Source organism: Salmo salar, chromosome ssa02 (genome assembly GCF_905237065.1).
Source record: "Salmo salar chromosome ssa02, Ssal_v3.1, whole genome shotgun sequence".
Classification (NCBI taxonomy): domain Eukaryota; kingdom Metazoa; phylum Chordata; class Actinopteri; order Salmoniformes; family Salmonidae; genus Salmo; species Salmo salar.
The window spans coordinates 91,911,128-91,935,162 of NC_059443.1; the positions used below are offsets into that span (position 1 = coordinate 91,911,128).

General features: G+C 42.4%; 1 protein-coding gene across 3 annotated transcripts; it reads right to left on the bottom strand.

Moving 5' to 3' along the window:
- Positions 1–7,449: 7,449 nt before the first annotated feature.
- Positions 7,450–10,532, bottom strand: LOC123732826 (trichohyalin-like). 3 transcript variants are annotated; one of them, XM_045712153.1, is made up of 4 exons: positions 9,696–10,532; positions 9,325–9,665; positions 8,193–8,739; positions 7,450–8,042 (listed from the first exon to the last, which is right to left on the bottom strand). In XM_045712153.1, the coding sequence occupies exons 1-4, from the start codon at positions 10,505–10,507 to the stop codon at positions 8,018–8,020; spliced, it is 1,725 nt and encodes a 574-aa protein (XP_045568109.1). In that variant the 5' UTR covers positions 10,508–10,532; the 3' UTR covers positions 7,450–8,017. The 3 variants fall into 3 exon arrangements, with proteins under 3 accessions (XP_045568109.1, XP_045568101.1, XP_045568097.1); XM_045712145.1 differs by having other exon boundaries at positions 9,325–9,635; positions 9,666–10,531; XM_045712141.1 differs by having other exon boundaries at positions 9,325–10,529.
- Positions 10,533–24,035: the final 13,503 nt, after the last annotated feature.

Sequence of the window (24,035 nt, forward strand, 5' to 3'; positions counted from 1 at the left end):
CTTCTTGACGAGGTTGCTATGTGTTGGGTTACGGTTGCTACAATAGCTTTCTCTATGAATTTGAGAGTAGTTACACTTCTCCTTCCCCCATCCCTCAGCTGTTTACCAAACCAAGTCTCTGGGCAGCCATTTTGTTACTGTTTAAATCCTAGGTTACCCCTATAAAATAGCCACACATCTATCAACCAATCTGCAGTTCATACAATAACAAAGCTGTCATTCCACCACTAGTTTGGTTATAAGATGATGATGGGGCTGGAGAAATGTAACTACTCTCAAATGCAGAGACGGACCTACGGATGCAAGGACTGACCATCGATGATATCAACATTATAGTTTTAACCATGTTGAGTGTTTACAGTGTTTGTTTATCATTTAAATTGTTTCTAAACATTGGAGTAAAAAAAGCTTATTTGGGGTTCTGATGGGGTACAACAGTTGAACTAAGCTCATGAGGCATGTGTTATATTCTTCAAGAATCAATGGCTAAAAATAAATCATTTAAAAAGTCTAAATATGGATGTAGCTATTTCATATTTCCCCTTTAACACCAAACATCAGATCAACAACTGCAGAGTTTGTGCCTCTGTTTTTAAGACAGTACTTACTAGTTTTAGTAATCTCACTAGTATAAAGACCTCCTCCATTCCTGCCATTATTGAAAGAGATTGCAGGTAGCCAAGTGGTTAGAGTGTAGAGGCGGCAGGTAGCCTAGTGGTTAGAGTGTAGAGGCGGCAGGTAGCCTAGTGGTTAGATTGGGTTACTTAATGTTAGATCCCTCACTTCCAAGGCAGTTATAGTCAATGAACTAATCACTGATAATAATCTTGATGTGATTGGCCTGACTGAAACATGGCTTAAGCCTGATGAATTTACTGTGTTAAATGAGGCCTCACCCCCTGGTTACACTAGTGACCATACCCCCCGTGCATCCGGCAAAGGCGGAGGTGTTGCTAACATTTACGATAGCAAATTTCAATTTACAAAAAAAAAAAACAATGACGTTTTCGTCTTTTGAGCTTCTAGTCATGAAATCTATGCAGTCTACTCACTCACTTTTTATAGCTACTGTTTACAGGCCTCCTGGGCCATATGCAGTGTTCCTTACTGAGTTCCCTGAATTCCTATCGGATCTTGTAGTCATAGCAGATAATATTCAAATTTTTGGTGACTTTAACATTCACATGGAAAAGTCCACAGACCCACTCCAAAAGGCTTTCGGAGCCATCATCGACTCAGTGGGTTTTGTCCAACATGTCTCTGGACCTACTCACTGCCACAGTCATACTTTGGACCTAGTTTTGTCCCATGGAATAAATGTTGTGGATCTTAATGTTTTTCCTCATAATCCTGGATTATCGGACCACCATTTTATTGCGTTTACAATTGCAACAAATAATCTGCTCAGACCCCAACCAAGGAGCATTAAAAGTCGTGCTATAAATTCTCAGACAACCCAAAGATTCCTTGATGCCCTTCCAGACTCCCTCTGCCTACCCAAGGACGTCAGAGGACAAAAATCAGTTAACCACCTAACCGAGGAACTCAATTTAACCTTGCGCAATACCCTAGATGCAGTTGCACCTCTAAAAATTAAAAACATCTGTCATAAGAAACTAGCTCCCTGGTATACAGAAAATACACGCGCTCTGAAGCAAGCTTCCAGAAAATTGGAACGGAAATGGCGCCACACCAAACTGGAAGTCTTCCGACTAGCTTGGAAAGACAGTACCGTGCAGTATCGAAGAGCCCTCACTGCTGCTCGATCATCCTATTTTTCCAACTTAATTGAGGAAAATAAGAACAATCCGAAATTTCTTTTTGATACTGTCGCAAAGCTAACTAAAAAGCAGCATTCGCAAATGGAGGATGGCTTTCACTTCAGCAGTAATAAATTTATGAACTTCTTTGAGGAAAAGATCATGATCATTAGAAAGCAAATTACGGACTCCTCTTTAAATCTGGGTATTCCTCCAAAGCTCCATTGTCCTGATTCTGCACAACTCTGCCAGGACCTAGGATCAAGGGAGATACTAAAGTGTTTTAGTACTATATCTCTTGACACAATAATGAAAATAATCATGGCCTCCAAACCCTCAAGCTGCATACTGGACCCTATTCCAACTAAACTACTGAAAGAGCTGCTTCCTGTGCTTGGCCCTCCTATGTTGAACATAATAAACGGCTCTCTATCCACCGGATGTGTACCAAGCTCACTAAAAGTGGCAGTAATAAAGCCTCTCCTGAAAAAGCCGAATCTTGATCCTGAAATTATAAAAAAACTATCGGCCTATATCGAATCTTCCATTCCTCTCAAAAAATTTAGAAAAAGCTGTTGCACAGCAACTCACTGCCTTCCTGAAGACAAACAATGTATACGAAACGCTTCAGTCTGGTTTTAGACCCCATCATAGCACTGAGGCTGCACTTGTGAAGGTGGTAAATGACCTTTTAATGTCATCAGACCGAGGCTCTGCATCTGTCCTCGTGCTCCTAGATCTTAGTGCCGCTTTTGATACCATCGATCACCACATTCTTTTGGAGAGATTGGAAACCCAAATTGGTCTACATAGACAAGTTCTGGACTGGTTTAGATCTTATCTGTCGGAAAGATATCAGTTTGTCTCTGTGAATGGTTTGTCCTCTGACAAATGTAAATTTCGGTGTTCCTCAAGGTTCCGTTTTAGGACCACTATTGTTTTCACTATATATTTTACCTCTTGGGGATGTCATTCGAAAACATAATGTTAAATTTCACTGCTATGCGGACGACACACAGCTGTACATTTCAATGAAACATGGTGAAGCCCCAAAATTTCCCTCGCTAGAAGCCTGTGTTTCAGACATAAGGAAGTGGATGGCTGCAAACTTTCTACTTTTAAACTCGGACAAAACAGAGATGCTTGTTCTAGGTCCCAAGAAACAAAGAGATCTTCTGTTGAATCTGACAATTAATCTGGATGGTTGTACAGTCGTCTCAAATAAAACTGTGAAGGACCTCGGCGTTACTCTGGACCCTGATCTCTCTTTTGAAGAACATATCAAGACTGTTTCAAGGGCAGCTTTTTTCCATCTACGTAACATTGCAAAAATCAGAAACTTTCTGTCCAAAAATGACGCAGAAAAATTAATCCATGCTTTTGTTACTTCTAGGCTCGACTACTGCAATGCTCTACTTTCCGGCTACCCGGATAAAGCACTAAACAAACTTCAGTTAGTGCTAAATACGGCTGCTAGAATCCTGACTAGAACCAAAAAATGTGATCATATTACTCCAGTGCTAGCCTCCCTACACTGGCTTCCTGTTAAGGCAAGGGCTGATTTCAAGGTTTTACTGCTAACCTACAAAGCATTACATGGGCTTGCTCCTACCTATCTTTCTGATTTGGTCCTGCCGTACATACCTACACGTACGCTACGGTCACAAGACGCAGGCCTCCTAATTGTCCCTAGAATTTCTAAGCAAACGGCTGGAGGTAGGGCTTTCTCCTATAGAGCTCCATTTTTATGGAATGGTCTGCCTACCCATGTGAGAGACGCAGACTCAGTCTCAACCTTTAAGTCTTTACTGAAGACTTATCTCTTCAGTAAGTCCTATGATTAAGTATAGTCTGGCCCAGGAGTGTGAAGGTGAACGGAAAGGCTGGAGCAACGAACCGCCCTTGCTGTCTCTGCCTTGCCGGTTCCCCTCTTTCCACTGGGATTCTCTGCCTCTAACCCTATAACAGGGGCTGAGTCACTGACTTACTGGTGTTCTTCCATGCCGTCCATGGGAGGGGTGCGTCACTTGAGTGGGTTGAGTCACTGACGTGGTCTTCCTGTCTGGGTTTGCGCCCCCCCCCCTTGGGTTGTGCCATGGCGGAGATCTTTGTGGGCTATACTCGGCCTTGTCTTCGGACAGTAAGTTGGTGGTTGTAGACATCCCTCTAGTGGTGTGGGGGCTGTGCTTTGGCAAAGTGGGTGGGGTTATATCCTGCCTGTTTGGCCCTGTCCAGGGGTATCATCGGATGGGGCCACAGTGTCTTCTGATCCCTCCTGTCTCAGCCTCCAGTATTTATGCTGCAGTAGTTCATGTGTCGGGGGGCTAGGGTCAGTCTGTTACATCTGGAGTATTCTCTTGTCTTATCCGGTGTCCTGTGTGAATTTAAATATGCTCTCTCTAATTCTCTCTTTCTCTCTTTTTTTCTTTTTCTCGGAGGACCTGAGCCCTAGGACCATGCCTCAGGACTACCTGGCATGATGACTCATTGCTGTCCCCAGTCCACCTGGCCATGCTGCTGCTCCAGTTTCAACTGTTCTGCCTGCGGCTACGGAACCCTGACCTGTACACCGGACGTGCTTGTTGCACCCTCGACAACTACTATGATTATTATTATTTGACCATGCTGGTCATTTATGAACATTTTAACATCTTGACCATGTTCTGTTATAATATCCACCCGGCACAGCCATAAGAGGACTGGCCACCCCTCATAGCCTGGTTCCTCTCTAGGTTTCTTCCTAGGTTTTTGGCCTTTCTAGGGAGTTCTTCGTAGGAAGTTTTTCCTAGCCACCGTGCTTCTTTCACATGCATTGCTTGCTGTTTGGGGTTTTAGGCTGGGTTTCTGTACAGCACTTTGAGATTTCAGCTGATGTACGAAGGGCTATATAAATAAATTTGATTTGATTTTGATTTGATTTTAATCAGGGCCCGTTCATCGTTAGAACCATTGGATGCCTTAACATGTCTTTGGGAAATCGAGCCCAGATATCCAGTTTCATCCTCGTCTTCCTCCAATGTGACAGCAATCTCCTCCTCCTCTTTCACTCCAAAAACTGCATCCTCCTCTTTCTCTTCCTCTTCTTTAACAGTAACATCCTCCTCTTTCACTCTGAACGAATCTTCCTCTTCTTTAACTGAAACGTCTTTCTCTTCTTCTTTCACTGTAACAGCCTCACCCTTTACTTGTTTTTGTATTGTGACATCCTATTCCTCCTCTTTCACGACAACGTTAAGCCACAGACCATCTTTCTCCGTCCAGCAGACCTCTTCTTTAGCAGGAGGAGAGTAGCTTAGTGAACTCATGGTCGGGGATGTTAGCTAGCTAGGCTAATGCTAATTTAACCAGCACGCTAGCTGACCAATAACAACAACACCGTAAATATGAAATTAAATCGGATAACTAACTAGACGACAGAAGTGGTTTTAAAACACAGTGGCTAATATACACTAAAACGTCTAAAGAGCTTTATCGGTTCGGCTATTTTGTCTAGCAAGCTACCGAGGTGGCTGACTAACTGTTGCTGCTGTTGAAAGAAGCGTTCCGTCCACTAGATTATACGTCACACCAACAGCATCGCCTTAAAGCCCCACATGATGTATTGTTACTCCATGTAGGAGCAGTATAGACCTAGTCTGTTCATTATATACATCTACATGATGTATTGTTACACCATGTAGGAGCAGTATAGACCTAGTCTGTTCATTATATACATCTACATGATGTATTGTTACACCATGTAGGAGCAGTATAGACCTAGTCTGTTCATTATATACATCTACATGATGTATTGTCACACCATGTAGGAGCAGTATAGACCAAGTCTGTTCATTATATACATCTACATGATGTATTGTTACACCATGTAGGAGCAGTATAGACATAGTCTGTTCATTATATACATCTACATGATGTATTGTTACACCATGTAGGAGCAGTATAGACCTACAGTAGCAAATTGCTAATTTAGATGTTGTTTGACTTAATGATGGTAGGTTTGGTCGATGTGTTGCTGGTAGTTGTGGTAGGTCAGTGTGGTAGGTGTGGTAGTTGTTGTAGGTAGGTGTGGTAGTTGTGGTAGATAGGGGTGGTAGTTGTGGTATGTAGGTGTGGTAGTTGTGGTAGGTAGGTTTGGTGATGGTTGGTTGTGTAGTTGTGGGTGTGGTAGGTGTGGTGATGGTAGGTGTGGTAGTTGTGGTAGGTCGGTGTGGTAGTTGTGGTAGTTGTGATAGGTAGGTGTGGTAGTTGTGGTAGATAGGGGTGGTAGTTGTGGTACATAGGTGTGGTAGTTGTGGTAGGTGTGGTAATTAGGCTTGGGCTGTATCCAGATTTTCATATAGTCATACCGTCCTTCTCTCATACCAGGATTTAAAGTACTACCAACATAGCACATGAGGGGATGCTAAAAACACAAGAAAAGCCTATGGGCATCTATTTCCAGAATGCTAACAAATTAGCACAACTGTTAGCAAATTCACATAGACGCTGTTAGCTAAATGCTAACAACTGAAAACGAACAAACTAATTGCAAAGCAGTGGAGGCTTCTGAGGGGAGGACAGCTCATAATAATTTCTGGAATGAAGTCAATTGAGTGGTATCAAACACATGGAAACCACATCTTTGATGGGTTGATACCACTCCATTGACTCCATTCCAACCATTATTATGAGCTGTCGTCTCCTCAGCAGCTTCCACTGTTGCAAAGAAAGGCAAATCCAGCTCATAAAGTTATGTCAGGGATAATCAACGAGGGACTATGTGTTCTATGGTAAATAATGAACACTGTGGAACTGACCTTCCATGGATTTGCATTATTTTCCAGAGAACCATAAAGCCCTGAGTTGATTATCCCTTTTATACCATGGCTATAATTTAACACATTTGCCGGTAGAAATGTGTTCATTTGCCGGTGGAAATGAGTTCAACATCCACTGAAGTAGCTAGCAAGTTTACTAGATAGCTACAATAGTTGCCTTGGTAACCAAACAAACATACTTGCTAGTTTAGATAACCAAACCATCAGTCCTAGCTTGCTATTCTAAAAAACCTAATTCAACAATACCAATACTGTTTTCAATTTGACTTAATTTGTAATGTCCAAAAGTCCAAACATAATTGCAGTTGATTGAAGGCATGACGTCCCTGAACCAATAACAGTTGGTTGTATTCATGAAAGTCTTATGGGGTGGAAGATATTGATGTTTTTTTAAAGTATTTTTTATGTAAAGTGATTTATTTTACATTTTGTAGATTTTATAGAAGTAAAAAAAAATGTAACTAATTGTATTGGAGAGAAGAGGTCTCTTTACAGTGTCAAATTTATTTGAGATCTCTATGCCATGTAGTTGAGAAGGAATTGATATTTTTCATTTACAGGCAATTGTTTGCGTTGCAGTTTTAAGACGGTTCCTTAACCCTCTGAGCAGAGGATAGCACATTTTTTAGCTACATTTCACCTCCAAAAAGTAAATAGGTTCTACATAAAGCTGTCCCAACTATTTGTGGGCACCGTTTGTCACCGTTATAGTGCAATTTATGTGTATAGAGGACTCCTCTCTAATATAACATGTCACACATTGTGTCAGACTGATGGAATGTTAGGTGTCTCATTGAAAGTCTAACATCTACCATGACTACTGGATGTTTCAATTCTAATAAATAACAACAATCCACACCGTAACAACAATATTGCTTTTTTAATAACTGCTTTTATTAAAGCGTACAACTTTGCTAACGAAAATGACATCAACAAACATCACTGGCCTGACTTGAGCTGCTCTGCCCGGGGATGGAGCCAGCAACTTAGCTGCTACCGGTCCGGTCCAGGCTACCTGCAGACCTCCTCCCAGACCTCCTTTTCAGCACCTCCCCTTAACAGGTGAGGTGGTGGAAATGATCAGAGTTGCATTCAACTTGAATAAAGATGAGAAACTCTGGTCTGTGGAGCCACTGGTCTGAGGGGAGGACTTCTGTTTAAACCATGTCCATTTGGGGATATTTTCTAGGACAGTAGAGGTGGTGAGCAGAGATGAATTCAACTTGGATAAAGATGAGAATCTCTGCTCTGGGGAGGAGAGTCACTGACCTTAGATGATTTGTTGCCTTGATAAAGAGGATACTTTCTGGCTTGAGGAGAATATAATGTTTTGTGGAGGAAATGTGGCTTGATGACTTAAAGAGGAGGAGGAATTATTGGGCGACACTTTTAATTACCAATGTAACCTCAGTGGAACTGTGGCTTCATCGAGTTCCAGCTCTAGGCAGACAGCACGTCAGGAATGCTGTAAGACATCACAGAGACAGGTAAGTATCTATATATTTACATGTGTGTTGCATGTACACTAAACCCTCACATTTGGATAATGTCACTTTTAAAGTGACAACATATATATAGACAGTGTAACATGAATACATGTTTAAACATTATTTACCTCATCTTAATTCTCTTCCAGATGCCTGGCCTTTTCTTGTTCTTGGAGGTTGGCTCTGAAGTTTCAGCCTCTTCTGGAGCTTCTAGCTGCTGGCTCTCTGGCACCCCCTGTTGGTTCTCTGGCCACTCCTGCTGGTTCTCCGAACTCCCCTCCTGGTTCTCTGCCCATGCCTGCTGCCTCCTTGGCCCCTCCTGCTGGCCATCTCCAGATCCAACAGGCTCTTGGCTTACTTGTTGGCCTGTGGCCCATCCCGGCAATGCCTGACCGTGGTTGGAATCGTGGCTGTGTTGGGTGGTTAGACACCGGGTGTTGATTTGAGCATCAGCCTCCAGATTCATCTGCTCCAGGTACTTTTCCATCATCCTCTCCCTCTCCTCCTTCAGATTTTGATGAGTCCTTTTTTTAAGCAGGGACTGCTCTCTCCACTGCTTATTGAAATCCTCCAACTTCTTCCTTCTCTCCTCATCCTTCAGCAGCTCCTTCCTCTTCTCCCTCTCTCTCTCTGCCCGGGTCATGGTGGATATTACCCTTGGGTGTCCAGGGAAGGCTGGGAGGGGAGAAGAAGTAGAGTTCACATTCAACTTAGTGGATCTGGTATCAACTTAAATGTAATGGACACAGGGAATTAAGAATAGAAAACACAGTTGGAGCTCAATGATTCTTTAATCTTTTCAATTGAGCAAGGCATGGAATTTGTCAATAAAGTGCAATAATTCCCATCCCGAATTGACCTGACCCTAAGTTGAACATGAGTCCCAAATGGCACCTATTCCTTGTATAGTGCCAGGGCCTATGTGATAGCTTAGGGCTCCATGGCAACTAGGGGACCCCCGACCCCCCCAAAACCCTTTTTTGTGTGTGTTTTTTAGGAACTCTTTCTGGGTCTCTACTTAGTCTTGAGAGTTAGACTAGTAGATGACATAAGGTATCATTTAAAAACGTGGTTGTTACATCAGCAGTATTTTTCTTGTTATGTCAGTCAGTCACTCAATTAGCCATGTCAGCTAACATATTCTTTGGACAGTAGTTTTATATTGAAACAATGATGCAACATGATGACTGGCTTGGAACTTATGTGTGTAGAGGAGACTAAAGAGGATGATGTCATAAGCAGAGGTAAAACAGGTCTTACCTAGGTGGACGATCTTATAGCCCTCCTCAGCCTCTCTCTGATACGTTCTCTCGATCTTTTTGAGGTTCCTCTTCTCCCACTTCTTATTCACCCAGTCCACAGCTCTCCTTCGGATACTTTTATCAGGTGGGAGAATGTCCTCCTTGTCATCTTCCTTCTCCTCCTCCTCTTCACTGTTCTCTATCTCACCCATCTTGTAATTCCCAGGGATCTCTCTTCTTTCCTCTTCTGACATCTCCTCTCTTTTGTTTGCCTTTATGATGTTCTCTCTCTCTCCGATTAAAGCTAAATGGCCTTCAATGGCTCTCTTTCTCTCCTCCTCTCTCTTTTCCTCTCTCTGCCTCTCCTCCTCTCTCTTTTCCTCTCTCTGCCTCTCCTCCTCTCTTAGTCTGAACATTTCTTTCTGTCTGGCAATTCCAATCTCTCGTTTTTTATCCTGCTCCTCTTGTTGTCTTGCCCTCTCCTGTTTTCTTTCCATCTCCAGCCGTCTTTCCTCCTTCTCCCTCCTGATTTGTTGTCCTCTTTCTATGTGTTCTCGTTCCCCCTTCAACACTTCTAACCTCCTCTCTTTACGTCTATTGAAGACTTCCCGTGCTTTAGCTTTAACATTAACTACTACATCTTTCTTCATGCTTACTTCCTTTCCTCTCTCTTCTCTTTCCATGTACTCTTCCTCTGCTTTCTTAATAATCACTTCCTGCTTTTCTTCCATCTCTCTCTCCTGTTCTATCTCCAGTTCATTCTGCCCCTCATTTCTTCTTCCTGCTTCCTCCCTCTCTCTCATAATCATATTTTCTTTCTCCATCTCTTTCTGTTGCTGATCTTTTAATTCTATCTCTCCCTGATTCTCATTGTCTTTCTCCCTTTCTTTCTCTTTCTCCATTTGTTTCTGTCTCTCCTCTTGTTGTTGTCGTCTGTGTATCTCTTCTATCTTTCTCTGTATCTTCTTCTTCTCTCTTCCCTCCTTCTCCATGTCAATTTGCTTCTGTTTCCATATATCTTCTTCTTCTTGATCTCTCTCAAACTTTCTCTTTTTCTCCTCTTGTTGTTGTCGTCTCTCTTTCTCTCCCATCTCTCTCTGTCTCTCTTCTTCTCTTTCTTCCTCTTCCATCTCTATTTGCTTTTGTTTACATATTTCTTCTTCATTCTCTCTCTGTCTCTCTTCACTTTCTTCCTCTTCCATCTCTATTTGCTTCTGTTTACATCTTTCTTCTTCATTCTCTCTTTCAATCTCTCTCTGTCTCTCTTGCTCTCTTTCCATATTTTTTTGTCTCTTCTCCATTCTCTTTCTTTTGATCTCTCTCTGTCTCACTTTCTCCCTCTCTCTTTCTTCCTCTTCCATCTCTATTTGCTTCTGTTTACATCTTTCTTCTTCATTCACTCTTTCAATCTCTCTCTGTCTCTCTTGTTTGCTCTCCATATTTTTTGGTCTCTTCTCCTTTCTCTTTCTTTCAATCTCTCTCTGTCTCTCTTCTTCTCGTACTTCCTCTTCCATCTCTATTTGCTTCTGTTTAAATAGTTCCTCTTCATTCTCTCTTTTAATCTCTCTCTGTCTCTCTTCTTCTCTTTCCATATTTTTTAGTCTCTTCTCCTTTCTCTTTCTTTCAATCTCTCTCTGTCTCTCTCCTTCTCGTACTTCCTCTTCCATCTCTATTTGCTTCTGTTTAAATAGTTCCTCTTCATTCTCTCTTTCAATCTCTCTCTGTCTCTCTTCTTCTCGTTCTTCCTCTTCCATCTCTATTTTCTTCTGTTTAAATCTTTCTTCTTCATTCTCTCTTTCAATCTCTCTCTGTCTCTCTTGCTCTCTTTCCATATTTTTTTGTCTCTTCTCCATTCTCTTTCTTTTGATCTCTCTCTGTCTCACTTTCTCCCTCTCTCTTTCTTCCTCTTCCATCTCTATTTGCTTCTGTTTACATCTTTCTTCTTCTTCTTCTTCGCTCTCCATCTCCTTCTTATCTACTTGTTGTCTCTGTTTTGGTACTTTCTCCATTCTCTTTCTTTCTACCTCTTTCTGTTTGTTGTTCTCACCCTCCATCTTCTCCTCCATGTCCATTTGGTTCTGTTTCCATTTATATTCGTCTGTTTCCATATTTTCTAATTCTATCAGCTGTACCTTGATTTTCTTGAAGACTTCCTCCAATTCAGACGTCTTTTTGTCATTGATGAGGGCTGTCTCCATCTCCATCTCTCTCTCCACTCTATTTTTCATCTCCTCTTCACTTCGTCTCCAATCATTTTCTCTCTCTCTGTCTCTATCAAATGTTCTCTCTGGTTCAGTCTCGTCTTTCAATCTAATCTCTTCTTTCATTCTCACAACCTCTCTGTCTAACACTAGTACATTTTGGTTAACCTGTTTCACTCTCTCATTCTGTCTTCTATATGCTTCTTTCGCTCTTTCAAATTTGATTTTGTATTGAATCTCTTTTGTTGTCATATCTTCTTTCAGTCTCTCAACCTCTCTCTCTAACTCTTTTACCTTTCCGTTAACCAGTTTGACTTTCTCATTCTCTGCAATACACATGTCTCTTTCTCTTTCAAATATGATTTCCTTTTCCATCTCTTTCAATGTCTCAATCTCTCGTTCTAACGCTTTTATCGTTTCTTCTGCCTGTTTCACTTTCTTCTTCATTTCTTGTCTTTCCAATTCTGCTTTTCTCTCCCTTTCCATCTCCCTTTCTCTCTCCTTTTCCCTCTCTCTTTCCCTCTCTCTTTCTGTCTCAATAGGTTTGTTGTTCCAGGCCAGTCTTGGTCGCTGATCCTCCATGACTTTCTGCCATAGCCTCAATCTCTCTATCTCTTGCTTCATTTTAAAAGGTGAAATTAGTGATAATCTATGACCAAGACATACTTTCAAAGGATTTGCAGAGAATGATACATAGAAATACAACCTAGACCTAGGTAATTGAATCAAACACTGGACAACATCAATAGCAGGGTTATTTTGATCAATTCATCTGGACAATTCATTGTCAATTAATGTATTGACATGTTTGAAAGAATTATGAGACATTTTATGGACAAATACAAACACACAACTAGCTTGCCCATTCAGTTAGGGGTTTGAGAAATTCCTGTTGCAATTTGTGTGATGTTATAACAATGTTGCCTCTAATGTTTATGCTTGTAGAAATTACTCCTACAAATGATGTTTCACTAATGCAATTATTTACAACCTGCACACATACAGTTATCAACAACAACAACAGTAATGATGTTAATAAGGAAGTGGATATTCAACCGGCAGAAGAAAGGCATAGGGGTTGAGATAAATGAAGGTTAGGTTCAGGACCTAGGGTTGGGTTAAGGTAAAGGTTAGGTATAGTTTCAGTGAGGTCAAGGTAAGGGTTAACGTTAAGGAAAGGAAAGGCATAAAAGTTAACATTGGGTTAGTGTACCGCTGTCCACCGTCATTCATTTTCAGCTGGGTGAATATACACGGCCATTTAATAATAACAATGACATGTCTTACGTGGGCCAGTTGTAGATCCACCATCAGTAGCTCCAGCAGATGTTTGACTCTCTTGATCTCCTGCATTTTTCTCTGGTTCTCCATCGCTTCTGTGACTCTCTCTGCCTCCCTCTGTCTCTCTGCTTCTCTCTGTCTCTCTGCTTCTCTCTGTCTCTCTGCCTCCCTCTGTCTCTCTGCTTCTCTCTGGCTCTCTGCCTCCCTCTGTCTCTCTGCTTCTCTCTGTCTCTCTGCCTCCCTCTGTCTCTCTGCCTCCCACTGGCTCTCTGCCTCTCTCTGGCTCTCTGACTCCCTCAGTCTCAGGATCTCAGCCTTCCACTCATTCATTAGACCCCTTTCTACTCTTCTTCTCCTCCTTTCCTCTTTTAAAATGGATCTGAGATGGTCTGTCTCAGACTGTAGATGTTCAATGATCTTGTCCTTCTCCATTCCACCATTCCTCTTCTTCTTTTCCTCCTCCCAGAGGCAGACTTGAAGTCTGTCCATCTCCTTCTTCTGATTTCGGATCGTTCGATCCTTCCCTCTCAACTCAAGCATGTGGGCTTCCTTCTTTGTACAGGTCTTCTTCTCTTCTCTCAGGAACTGAACCTCCATCTCTGCCTGCTTGTAGCTGGGAGCAAATGAATGTCAACACATTATTTAGGAAGTGAACTCAGACAATTTATTACAGCGTTAAAATAATAATTAAACCTCTGCGCAATTAAACTGTCTTTAATAACACAACTCACACAACTGTGACTTACAGTACGTGAATGTAATGAGTTGACTGTCCATGATGGCCAGAGGTGGGTAATGTGTAGCTCTGGTCCAGGGCGTTACGTGCAGCTTGCAGACACTGAGCCTTCCTTCAGCAAGCCGCACATAATGCCCTGGACCAGAGCTAGGTTATGTGATGAATGACTTACAGACTGTTCCACATGATAGGAGGGGGTAAGAAGACAGTCCCAGTAGGAGACGGAGATCGTCCAGAACAAGAAGAGGTGTCCATCTCCTCAGAGACTGCAGGAAAGGTCTACAAGTTTTATTTCTGGAAAATAAAGAGATGCCTTCGTTCAGCAACAATGTGTGTTTCTATGTTTCTGTCACTAGATGGGGCCATTGTACACAACATTTACTCACCAGGTCAGTGAATTCAGAAATAGTCTACACACTACAGTACTCAAGCTCTCGCTTACAACCCATCATGCATCAGCACAAGTAATATAATAATACCTCATCACAACTTCATAATCCCAGTACACCTGGATTGTGTTCACAAAGTGTTTCAGGGTAGGAGTGCTGATCTAGGATCAGATCCCCCCCCTGTTCATCAAAACGTAATCAGTTTGATTTAAAAGACAAAACTGATTATTGATCAGCACTCCTTCTATGAGACTTTGTGAATATGAGCCTGTGTGAAAGAACCTTTCTGGCATATGCTGGCTAGACAGTACACAGACAGACAGATAGTCCGACAGACAGACAGACAGATAAGTCAGCAAGACAGACAGACAGAAGAGTAGATATAGATGGACTGATTGATAGCAACAGAAAAAAACAAAGATATAATTGTATTTTATAATGTCAGAAAGAAAAAATATTTCAAATACATTAACGTTCACCTTCATTTTCCATTTCCATTTTAGTCATTTAGCAGACATTTCACCTTCACATGTGTTATCTTACCATGACAGAATTATAGGCTAAGTAGGCTAGCGGTTGGTTCATGTATTGTAAACTTGTGTAAATATTTGACTCACCTCAAATCACACTTGTCAAAGCGCAGTTTTAGTGTGGAACCGAATAATATCTTTGGCATTAACTTTCTCTGGTCTGGAGCTGTATTGTTGCGTCATTTGAAACGCTTGCGCGTCATAATCGGTTCACCGCGCCTGCTTGATTGACAGCTAGGGGTTCTCCTGCGCATCAGTGTCCAAAAGTCGATATTGTTGATCTACTCATAATTGATAAAGACATTTATAACCATTTTCACTTGACTTTTATTTCGTGTATTTTTGCCTAAGGTTATTTGGTAGTCTATGTTGTGTGATTTCTCTTTGTATGGACCTAAAGTTCAATGAAATACAAACAGCAACCATAGCCTACAAACATTTCCCACACAAATACAAATGTGGGTGTTTAGTGAGTACACAAAATAATAACAGGACAGCCATAACTGTACAAACAAACATACAATCACAACTCTTGAGCACCAAATATTCAATGTAAAAGCCAAAAGGTAGGCTAACATGAAGTCCGATTCTGAAATGCGCGTCAACAATTGAAGAACTCATTTCTAAGCATGAAATAAATCCTCGTGGACCAGATTGACCCGCTCTCCCCACTATGTATTGTTTCTGCAGTGAGGATTCACCCCCTTTAGACAATGATGTTGTAATTTATCTGCAGAAAAACGTTGATCTGAGCTCAACAAGCAGTAGTAGCAGTATGCAAATCAGAGAGCCAGATGAATGGATCTTTCACCGATGCATTTCGGTTCCCGACGTTCAACAAAAAGATCCGTTCAAAAAGAGCCGTTCGTTCGTGAACGACACATCACCACACTGTAGTTCTCCACCATTGCGTATCGTGAGCTGGAGGAGCGTTCGTCCAACCTCTGATCCAAGTAAATGGCAGCGGCGCATCATCCATCCGCTGAATGTCCCAAGGGAGGGAGGATAGTTTACGATGCAACAAGCGTTTGGGGAGTACATTCATTGAAACGCAATGAGTGTTTTTAAATTGTTGAGGGACTCTTGCTCCAGGGGAAATCTCAGCAGCGATGTCTCTGCTGTGCGTCAGAGGTGGGATCTTTACCTTCTTCACTATGCTTGTTATACTGTACATATCTGTCACATTAATCACATTGCACTCAGGAAAGTTGTCTGTAGGCTATTGGGGAGATGCGCATAGCCTGTTGAGTTGTCACGTTCCAGTCCAAACATGACCTGGGATGTGAGAAGGGAGCTATTCTATAACACATGTAGATGACATGTTGTCTTTATATGTAGATTATATTTTGGTTTTATATTTCATATTTGATTGATGATTAGGCCTATGACTTTTGATTCCACTTTGGCTACCTTGCACCATATTGTCCTCTCTTGCTATATCTTACACTTTACGCCCTTGTGCTGATCTTCTCTCTAAACAATAATCATGATAGTGTGAATGAGTTGAGTAAACTACACTGTTGTTAGCTTCTCAGTCTGTACTGTACTGTCCCTGGAAGACCCTCCACATAGTTCACCTAGATCCAGTCCACTTTGTACCACTGGTCAACTAATCATCAAAACCTCTGATTAGTGAATCAGGTGTGCTGGTGGTGGAATACATGATATGAACTGGTTAGGGGGAGGACAGGTTTGAGAAGGGAAAGACTAAATGGACTTTTCGGACCAACATCCCATTGACAGCCCGTCTGGCCAAAACCTGAAACCTAAAACTGACCCTAACCTTAACCTTAACCCTAACATTAACCAAACCTTTAAGCCTTAAAGGTAGTCTCATCATGGGTGTGATTCAGACTGTAGTTTCTCCCTGTGTGTCCAGTAAACCTCCTCTCATCGTGGGTGTGATTCAGACTGTAGTTTCTCCCTGTGTGTCCAGTAAACCTCCTCTCATCGTGGGTGTGATTCAGACTGTAGTTTCTCCCTGTTTGTCCAGTAAACCTCCTCTCATCATGGGTGTGATTCAGACTGTAGTTTCTCCCTGTGTGTCCAGTAAACCTCCTCTCATCGTGGGTGTAATTCAGACTGTAGTTTCTCCCTGTGTCCAGTAAACCTCCTCTCATCATGGGTGTGATTCAGACTGTAGTTTCTCCCTGTGTCTCCAGTAAACCTCCTCTCATCATGGGTGTGATTCAGACTGTAGTTTCTCCCTGTGTCCAGTAAACCTCCTCTCATCATGGGTGTGATTCAGACTGTAGTTTCTCCCTGTGTGTCCAGTAAACCTCCTCTCATCATGGGTGTGATTCAGACTGTAGTTTCTCCCTGTGTCCAGTAAACCTCCTCTCATCATGGGTGTGATTCAGACTGTAGTTTCTCCCTGTGTCCAGTAAATCTCTCATCATGGATGTGATTCAGACTGTAGTTTCTCCCTGTGTGTCCAGTAAACCTCCTCTCATCATGGGTGTGATTCAGACTGTAGTTTCTCCCTGTGTCTCCAGTAAACCTCCTCTCATAATGGGTGTGATTCAGCCTGAAGCTGGAGAGGCCAGTGGCAAACCAGCCCGACCACTTTATTACTAGTTGGGGATAGATTGTATCTCTAGAGTTACAGTAGGGCATTTCCATGTAAAAGGACCCAGGAGCACCAATGTGATGTTCATAGGAGCATGTGTAATTTGGTGTCAAATGAAATCTAAGAGTCTATATTTTTGGTAAATGTAACTCTAGATTCATTTTTCAACCAGTGAAGGCTTTGATTTCTGGGTAAACATGGGAAAAGGGATATTAGAAAACATCTTCCAGAAAAAGTCTTAAAATGTCCAATATCAAAACTACATAAAAACAGAATCATGTTGACGTAAAGACCCCTGACTACTAATATCAACACTTACATTTGGTTTTAGAGAAAGAGTTAACCTTCAAGTTTCAGAAAAATTCCCTTGTGCCTTTTAATTCCGTTACCAAAAACCCACATAACTTTCAGGTATTTTCACATTTCTCTCCCTCAGTGAGGAGGGATTATAATGAAAGAAATGGTAGAGATAAAAATGAGGGCCCTGTTTACACCTCCACACAGGAATGCACACTCAGAGCCTACTGACTGGGCCCTGTTTACACCTCCACACAGGAATACACACTCAGAGCCTACTGACTGGGCCCTGTTTACACCTCCAAGGTGCCCCCCTCACACAGGAATACACACTCAGAGCCTACTGACTGGGCCCTGTTTACACCTCCACACCGGAATACACACTCAGAGCCTACTGACTGGGCCCTGTTTACACCTCCACACCGGAATGCACACTCAGAGCCTCCTGACTTGGCCCTGTTTACACCTCCACACAGGAATGCACACTCAGAGCCTACTGACTGGGCCCTGTTTACACCTCCACACAGGAATACACACTCAGAGCCTACTGACTGGGCCCTGTTTACACCTCCACACAGGAATACACACTCAGAGCCTCCTGACTGGGCCCTGTTTACACCTCCAAGGTGCCCCCCTCACACAGGAATATACACTCAGAGCCTACTGACTGGGCCCTGTTTACACCTCCACACAGGAATACACACTCAGAGCCTACTGACTCGGCCCTGTTTACACCTCCAAGGTGCCCCCCTCACACAGGAATACACACTCAGAGCCTACTGACTGGGCCCTGTTTACACCTCCACACAGGAATACACACTCAGAGCCTACTGACTGGGCCCTGTTTACACCTCCACACCGGAATACACACTCAGAGCCTACTGACTGGGCCCTGTTTACACCTCCACACAGGAATACACACTCAGAGCCTACTGACTGGGCCCTGTTTACACCTCCACACCGGAATACACACTCAGAGCCTACTGACTGGGCCCTGTTTACACCTCCACACCGGAATACACACTCAGAGCCTACTGACTGGGCCCTGTTTACACCTCCACACAGGAACACACACTCAGAGCCTAGGAGGCTTTTCTAAAAACTACACTTTGCGTGTTTCGCTCACCTCTCTTTTTTTTTAACAACGTTTGAGATGTGGTATCCACTATATATACTATACTGATGGTATCCACTATATATACTATACTGATGGTATCCACTCGGCTCGCTGCCATTCAGATCAAAGGTGGGTCCATCTGCTCCGTTCCTGAAGTGTGGTCTCCCTGAGATCCCAAGTTTGAGGGATCCCTCATGCACCATTTACCCAGGTTGTCAGGAGCCAGGTCATCAGGAGCCAGGTCATTTACCCAGGTCGTCAGGTCATTTACCCAGGTCATCAGGAGTCAGGTCATTTACCCAGGTCGTCAGGAGCCAGGTCATTTACCCAGGTCATCAGGAGCCAGGTCATTTACCCAGGTCATCAGGAGCCAGGTCATTTACCCAGGTCATCAGGAGTCAGGTCATTGACCCAGGTCGTCAGGTCATTTACCCAGGTCGTCAGGAGTCAGGTCATTTACCCAGGTCATCAGGAGCCAGGTCATTTACCCAGGTCGTCAGGTCATTTACCCAGGTCATCAGGAGCCAGGTCATTTACCCAGGTCATCAGGAGCCAGGTCATTTACCCAGGTCGTCAGGTCATTTACCCAGGTCATCAGGAGCCAGGTCATTTACCCAGGTCGTCAGGAGTCAGGTCATTTACCCAGGTCGTCAGGTCATTTACCCAGGTCATCAGGGGCCAGGTCATTTACCCAGGTCGTCAGGAGTCAGGTCATTTACCCAGGTCGTCAGGAGTCAGGTCATTTACCCAGGTCATCAGGAGCCAGGTCATGTACCCAGGTCATCAGGTCATTTACCCAGGTCGTCAGGTCATTTACCCAGGTCATCAGGAGCCAGGTCAGTTACCCAGGTCGTCAGGAGTCAGGTCATTTACCCAGGTCATCAGGAGCCAGGTCATTTACCCAGGTCGTCAGGAGCCAGGTCATTTACCCAGGTCATCAGGAGCCAGGTCATTTACCCAGGTCATCAGGTCATTTACCCAGGTCGGCAGGAGTCAGGTCATTTACCCAGGTCGTCAGGAGCCAAGTGAAGATTCACATCCCCATCGCCAAATGTGGTGGTTCATTTCTTTAATATCAATTGAGGAGACAAACTTATCACACAAGTCAGAGTTATTCTTAAACTAAATCTTTATTCACTTATAAGGGAGCAGGTCAATATAACGTACACATATAAAGTGAATCAATTGAGTGCCCTACGATAATGATGGCTGGTGGACCCACGGGACAAAAGTACCAAGGTCTTTTGCACCCCTTTCAACCTACATGATGAACAACAGATGTATAGACCGGGTCACAAGGTTAAGATTTGTATGAAAGATACTTCTAATTCTCAGCAGACAGTATCTGCTGTAAAAACAGTACTCTTTGTGTAGAGACCAGGGTCTGGCCCTAGGGTCATCTCTCCCTGGTACCATATAGAACAGAAACATGAACTCATGTTCTGGAATGCAGTCTCTTTAGGTTTTATCACCCAAAAGACATTGTAAATCTCCTGTCAGTGTTTTCTCCCAGAGGCCCATCCTCAGTAGAACACAGACACAATAGTTCTAAGAACCCTCTATTCTGTTGCATAAAACCACCTAAAAGACACCCACTAAATCTGCCCAAGAAGAGGAAAACTAAAGAAAAACCCACACCAAACTTAAAGACAGGACGCAAACCAAAAAGGTGGAGCAACTAAAGGTGTTGACTCTCCACATGTATCAAGACAACTGGAGCACTGGGCCAGACACTCTTAAATAGAAACTGGACCAGCTCAGGTGAAACACCTTCCCACTAACGAGATGGACAAGCCAGCACAGGTGTAACACATACTGACTAACGAGGTGACACCAATCAGTGCGTCCTACGTGCTAGACGGGCTAACGAGCTATACGTGCTGACGGAGCTAGACGGGCTAACGAGCTAGACGGGCTAACGGGCTATACATGCTAACGAGCGAGACGTGCTAACGAGCTAGACGGGCTATACGTGCTAACGAGCGAGACGGGCTAACGGACTATACATGCTAACGAGCGAGACGTGCTAACGAGCGAGACGGGCTAACGAGCGAGACGGGCTAACGAGCTAGACGGGCTAACGAGCTAGACGGGCTAACGGGCTATACATGCTAACGAGCGAGACGTGCTAACGAGCTATACGTGCTAACGACGGGCTAACGAGCTAGACGTGCTAACGAGCTAACGGGCTATACGTGCTAATGAGCTAGACGGGCTAACGAGCTAGACGTGCTAACGAGCTAGACGTGCTAACGAGCGAGACGTGCTAACGAGCGAGACGTGCTAACGAGCTAGACGTGCTAACGAGCTATACGGGCTAACGAGCTAGATGTGCTAACGAGCTATATGGGCTAACGAGCTAGATGTGCTAACGGGCTGTACGGGCTAACGAGCTATACGTGCTAACGAGCTAGACGTGCTAACGAGCTAAACGTGCTAACGGGCTATACTTGCTAAGGAGCGATAAGTGTCAACAATTAAAAACAAGAAAAACACATTTCTAAATAATAATATACAATCAAAATATTTTTTTATCCTTTTTCTTACTATAGAATCCTAAAACTCACTAGCTTCTAGAACTCACTAGCTTCTAGAACTCTCCTTTTCCTAAAACTCACTAGCTTCTAGAACTCTCATCCCCTTGGAACCCAAACAAAACTCATCTCCAATACTGAAAAACGTGCAGTCAAAATAAATTGTAATCCATGGTAATGCACTGACAAAACACAAATCTTTTTGACTGCCCACCCTTGAGACAATCAGAAACCAAGTTGTCCTTACCACGGACATGTCTGATTTCAAGAGGAAACTCCTGCAATATCCGTAGTAACTTTCCACCTCACTGCAGAGCTTCTCTCTCTTTTCAGGGTTCACGAGATAGGCATGTTGTTGGATCGGGGCCCAGTCCCCAATGTCATGCTCTAGTACATTTGGGTTGGCACATCTGAGAATGAACCCAGATATTCTAAAAGCAGGGCAGCAATGTCAATATAATTGTACCAAAAATTCTCAGTTGGTTGCATAAATAATTATGATTACTAAATCTTACATGAATATTAAACATGAAATATAAAAACCAAATGTACACCCCTTTGTTAATATGTATTAGCAATAATTCACTTAATGGTGAGGCATAAAATGTATCTTTTGTCAGGCTTAATGTTTGAGTCATGCTTCTTCAGTAGTGGAATAAAGACAATTAGTACTTGAATGTTGTAAATAAATACTGGAGTGATGTAGGATTGTTCACCAATTGATTATATACCAATTTATTATACTGCAATTATGTGTATAGGCTGTAACTATGTTGAAATTAAATTGTTTTCTATTCAACTTTCACTTTCAACTAAAACCAAACTTATATTGTACATCGGGCATAGTCTTATTTTCAATGACATTGTGCTAGGTGAGATATCCCCAATGTCACAGTTTAAACGTGTCCAAATGCAGAAACAGTTTGTGATAAATTGAAAACCTAAACATAAAATGTAATACAGACAAACATCTGCCACAATAATCATATTACTTGTATTTTTTTTAAACAAGCTCCTTATAAACTGCACAAGCACCAGAAATGCTGTTGTTTTGACAAGTAGCAATAAATCACTGATATCGATTAGGGGGGAAATCAGGTTGTACGTGCTGTTGAAACTAACACAACAAAAAAATAAAACATATGGAAATGGGAGATATATTTTACCTCACTGATTAGAGGACAACCTGCAGAAGACAGTCAGCAACATTTTGGAGTGATGCATTTAAATTTAGGGGTCACTAAACAAAGGAACACAACACTTATTTGTTATCACTCATTAATATCATGTTGAAATCAATTGTACGACAGGAGGGAGATGAGATTGCATGTCCTGTTAAAACTAACAGCTCAAAAATCACACGGACTCTTGGAATAATTTGTATATCCCTGGTTAGAGGACAATTTATAGAAAACAGCTAGCTACATTTTGAAGTGTTGCATTTTGATTCCAGTGGGTCACCAACGTGGTAAGTGTAACACAGCTCTTTTTTTGTTAGTCACTTTTTGTTAAATCTCATAAATAGTAACTCTTCCATTTCAGAGCCTGGATTTTCCCCCTGAGGCTAATATCCATATCATGTTGAAATCAATAGAACAGGGGACAAACGTTTAGGGTTCTACATTGTGACATCATTAATATACACCTACTACAATGTTAAAACATTCTACATTTTATTTCACTGATATCATGAAACAACTCCTTCATGAATTTTCTGATGTTTAATCAGAGATCTTTTATCAGAGTATCTCTTCCCACATTGATTACAGCTATGAGGTTTCTCTCCTGTGTGTGTTCTCTGATGTGATACCAGGCTGTTTGACTGAGTAAAACTCTTCCCACATTCAGTACAGCTATAAGGATTCTGCCCTGTGTGTGTTCTCTGGTGCAAAGTCAGCTGGCTAGATGTAGTAAAACTCTTCCCACACTGATCACAGCTGTAAGGTTTCTCTCCTGTGTGTGTTCTCTGGTGTATTGTCAGACGACCAGAGGAAAGAAAACTCTTCCCACATTGATCACAGTTATAAGGTTTCTCTCCTGTGTGTGTTCTCTGGTGTACTATCAAGCTGCTTGAGTGAGTAAAACTCTTCCCACATTGAGTACAGCTATAGGGTTTCTCTACTTTGTGTGTTCTCTGGTGAGATTTTAAATGTCCTGACGAAACAAAACTCTTTCCACAGTCAGAGCAGCTAAAAGGTTTTTCTCCTGTGTGGATTCTCTGATGTCTTTTAAGATCTGCCGAGGAGGTGAATTTCTTTCCACAGTCAGAGCAGCTAAAAGGTTTCTCTCCAGTGTGACTTCTCAGGTGTAGTTTCAGTGAATCTGATCTTAAGTAACTCTTCCCACAATCAGAGCAGCAGTGACTTTTCGTTTTGGGTCTCCGCTGGTGTTTCTTGACATGTTTTGATCTGGAGAGACTCTTCTCTTTCTCGTCAGCTTCATGATGTTGTTGAGGCTCCCCAGAGGATCCACCATAGTCACGTCTCTCTCCTGTGTGAACAACAAAGTCATACAGATGGTTAAAAGGCCCACAACAGTAATAAATAATAATAAATAAAGTAATAAATAATTAGTAAAAATAATAAATCACAGAGGAGATCATCGATGAGTTATATATGTATAATATTATACATATTATATATGTAGGCTAGAAAGTTATTACTGAGCAGTGTGACAGACGACTAGGCCCCTTTCTAAAATGCCATATATGTACAGTTGAAGTCGGATGTTTAAATGTATTTTGGCTAAGGTGTATGTAAACTCAGTTGTTCACAATTTCTAATATTTAAAATCCTAGTAAAAAATCCCCAGTGTTAGCAGGTTTTTAACAATGTGAAATGTCAGAATAATAGTAGAGAGAATTATTTAATTTCAGCTTTTATTTTCTTTCATCACATTCCCAGTGGGTCAGAAGTTTACATACACTCAATTAGTATTTGGTAGCATTGCCTTTAAATTGTTTAACTTGGGTCAAACGTTTTGGGTAGCCTTCCACAAGCTTCCCACAATAAGTTGGGTGAATTTTGGCCCATTCCTCCTGACAGAGTTGGTGTAACTAGGTCAGGTTTGTAGGCCT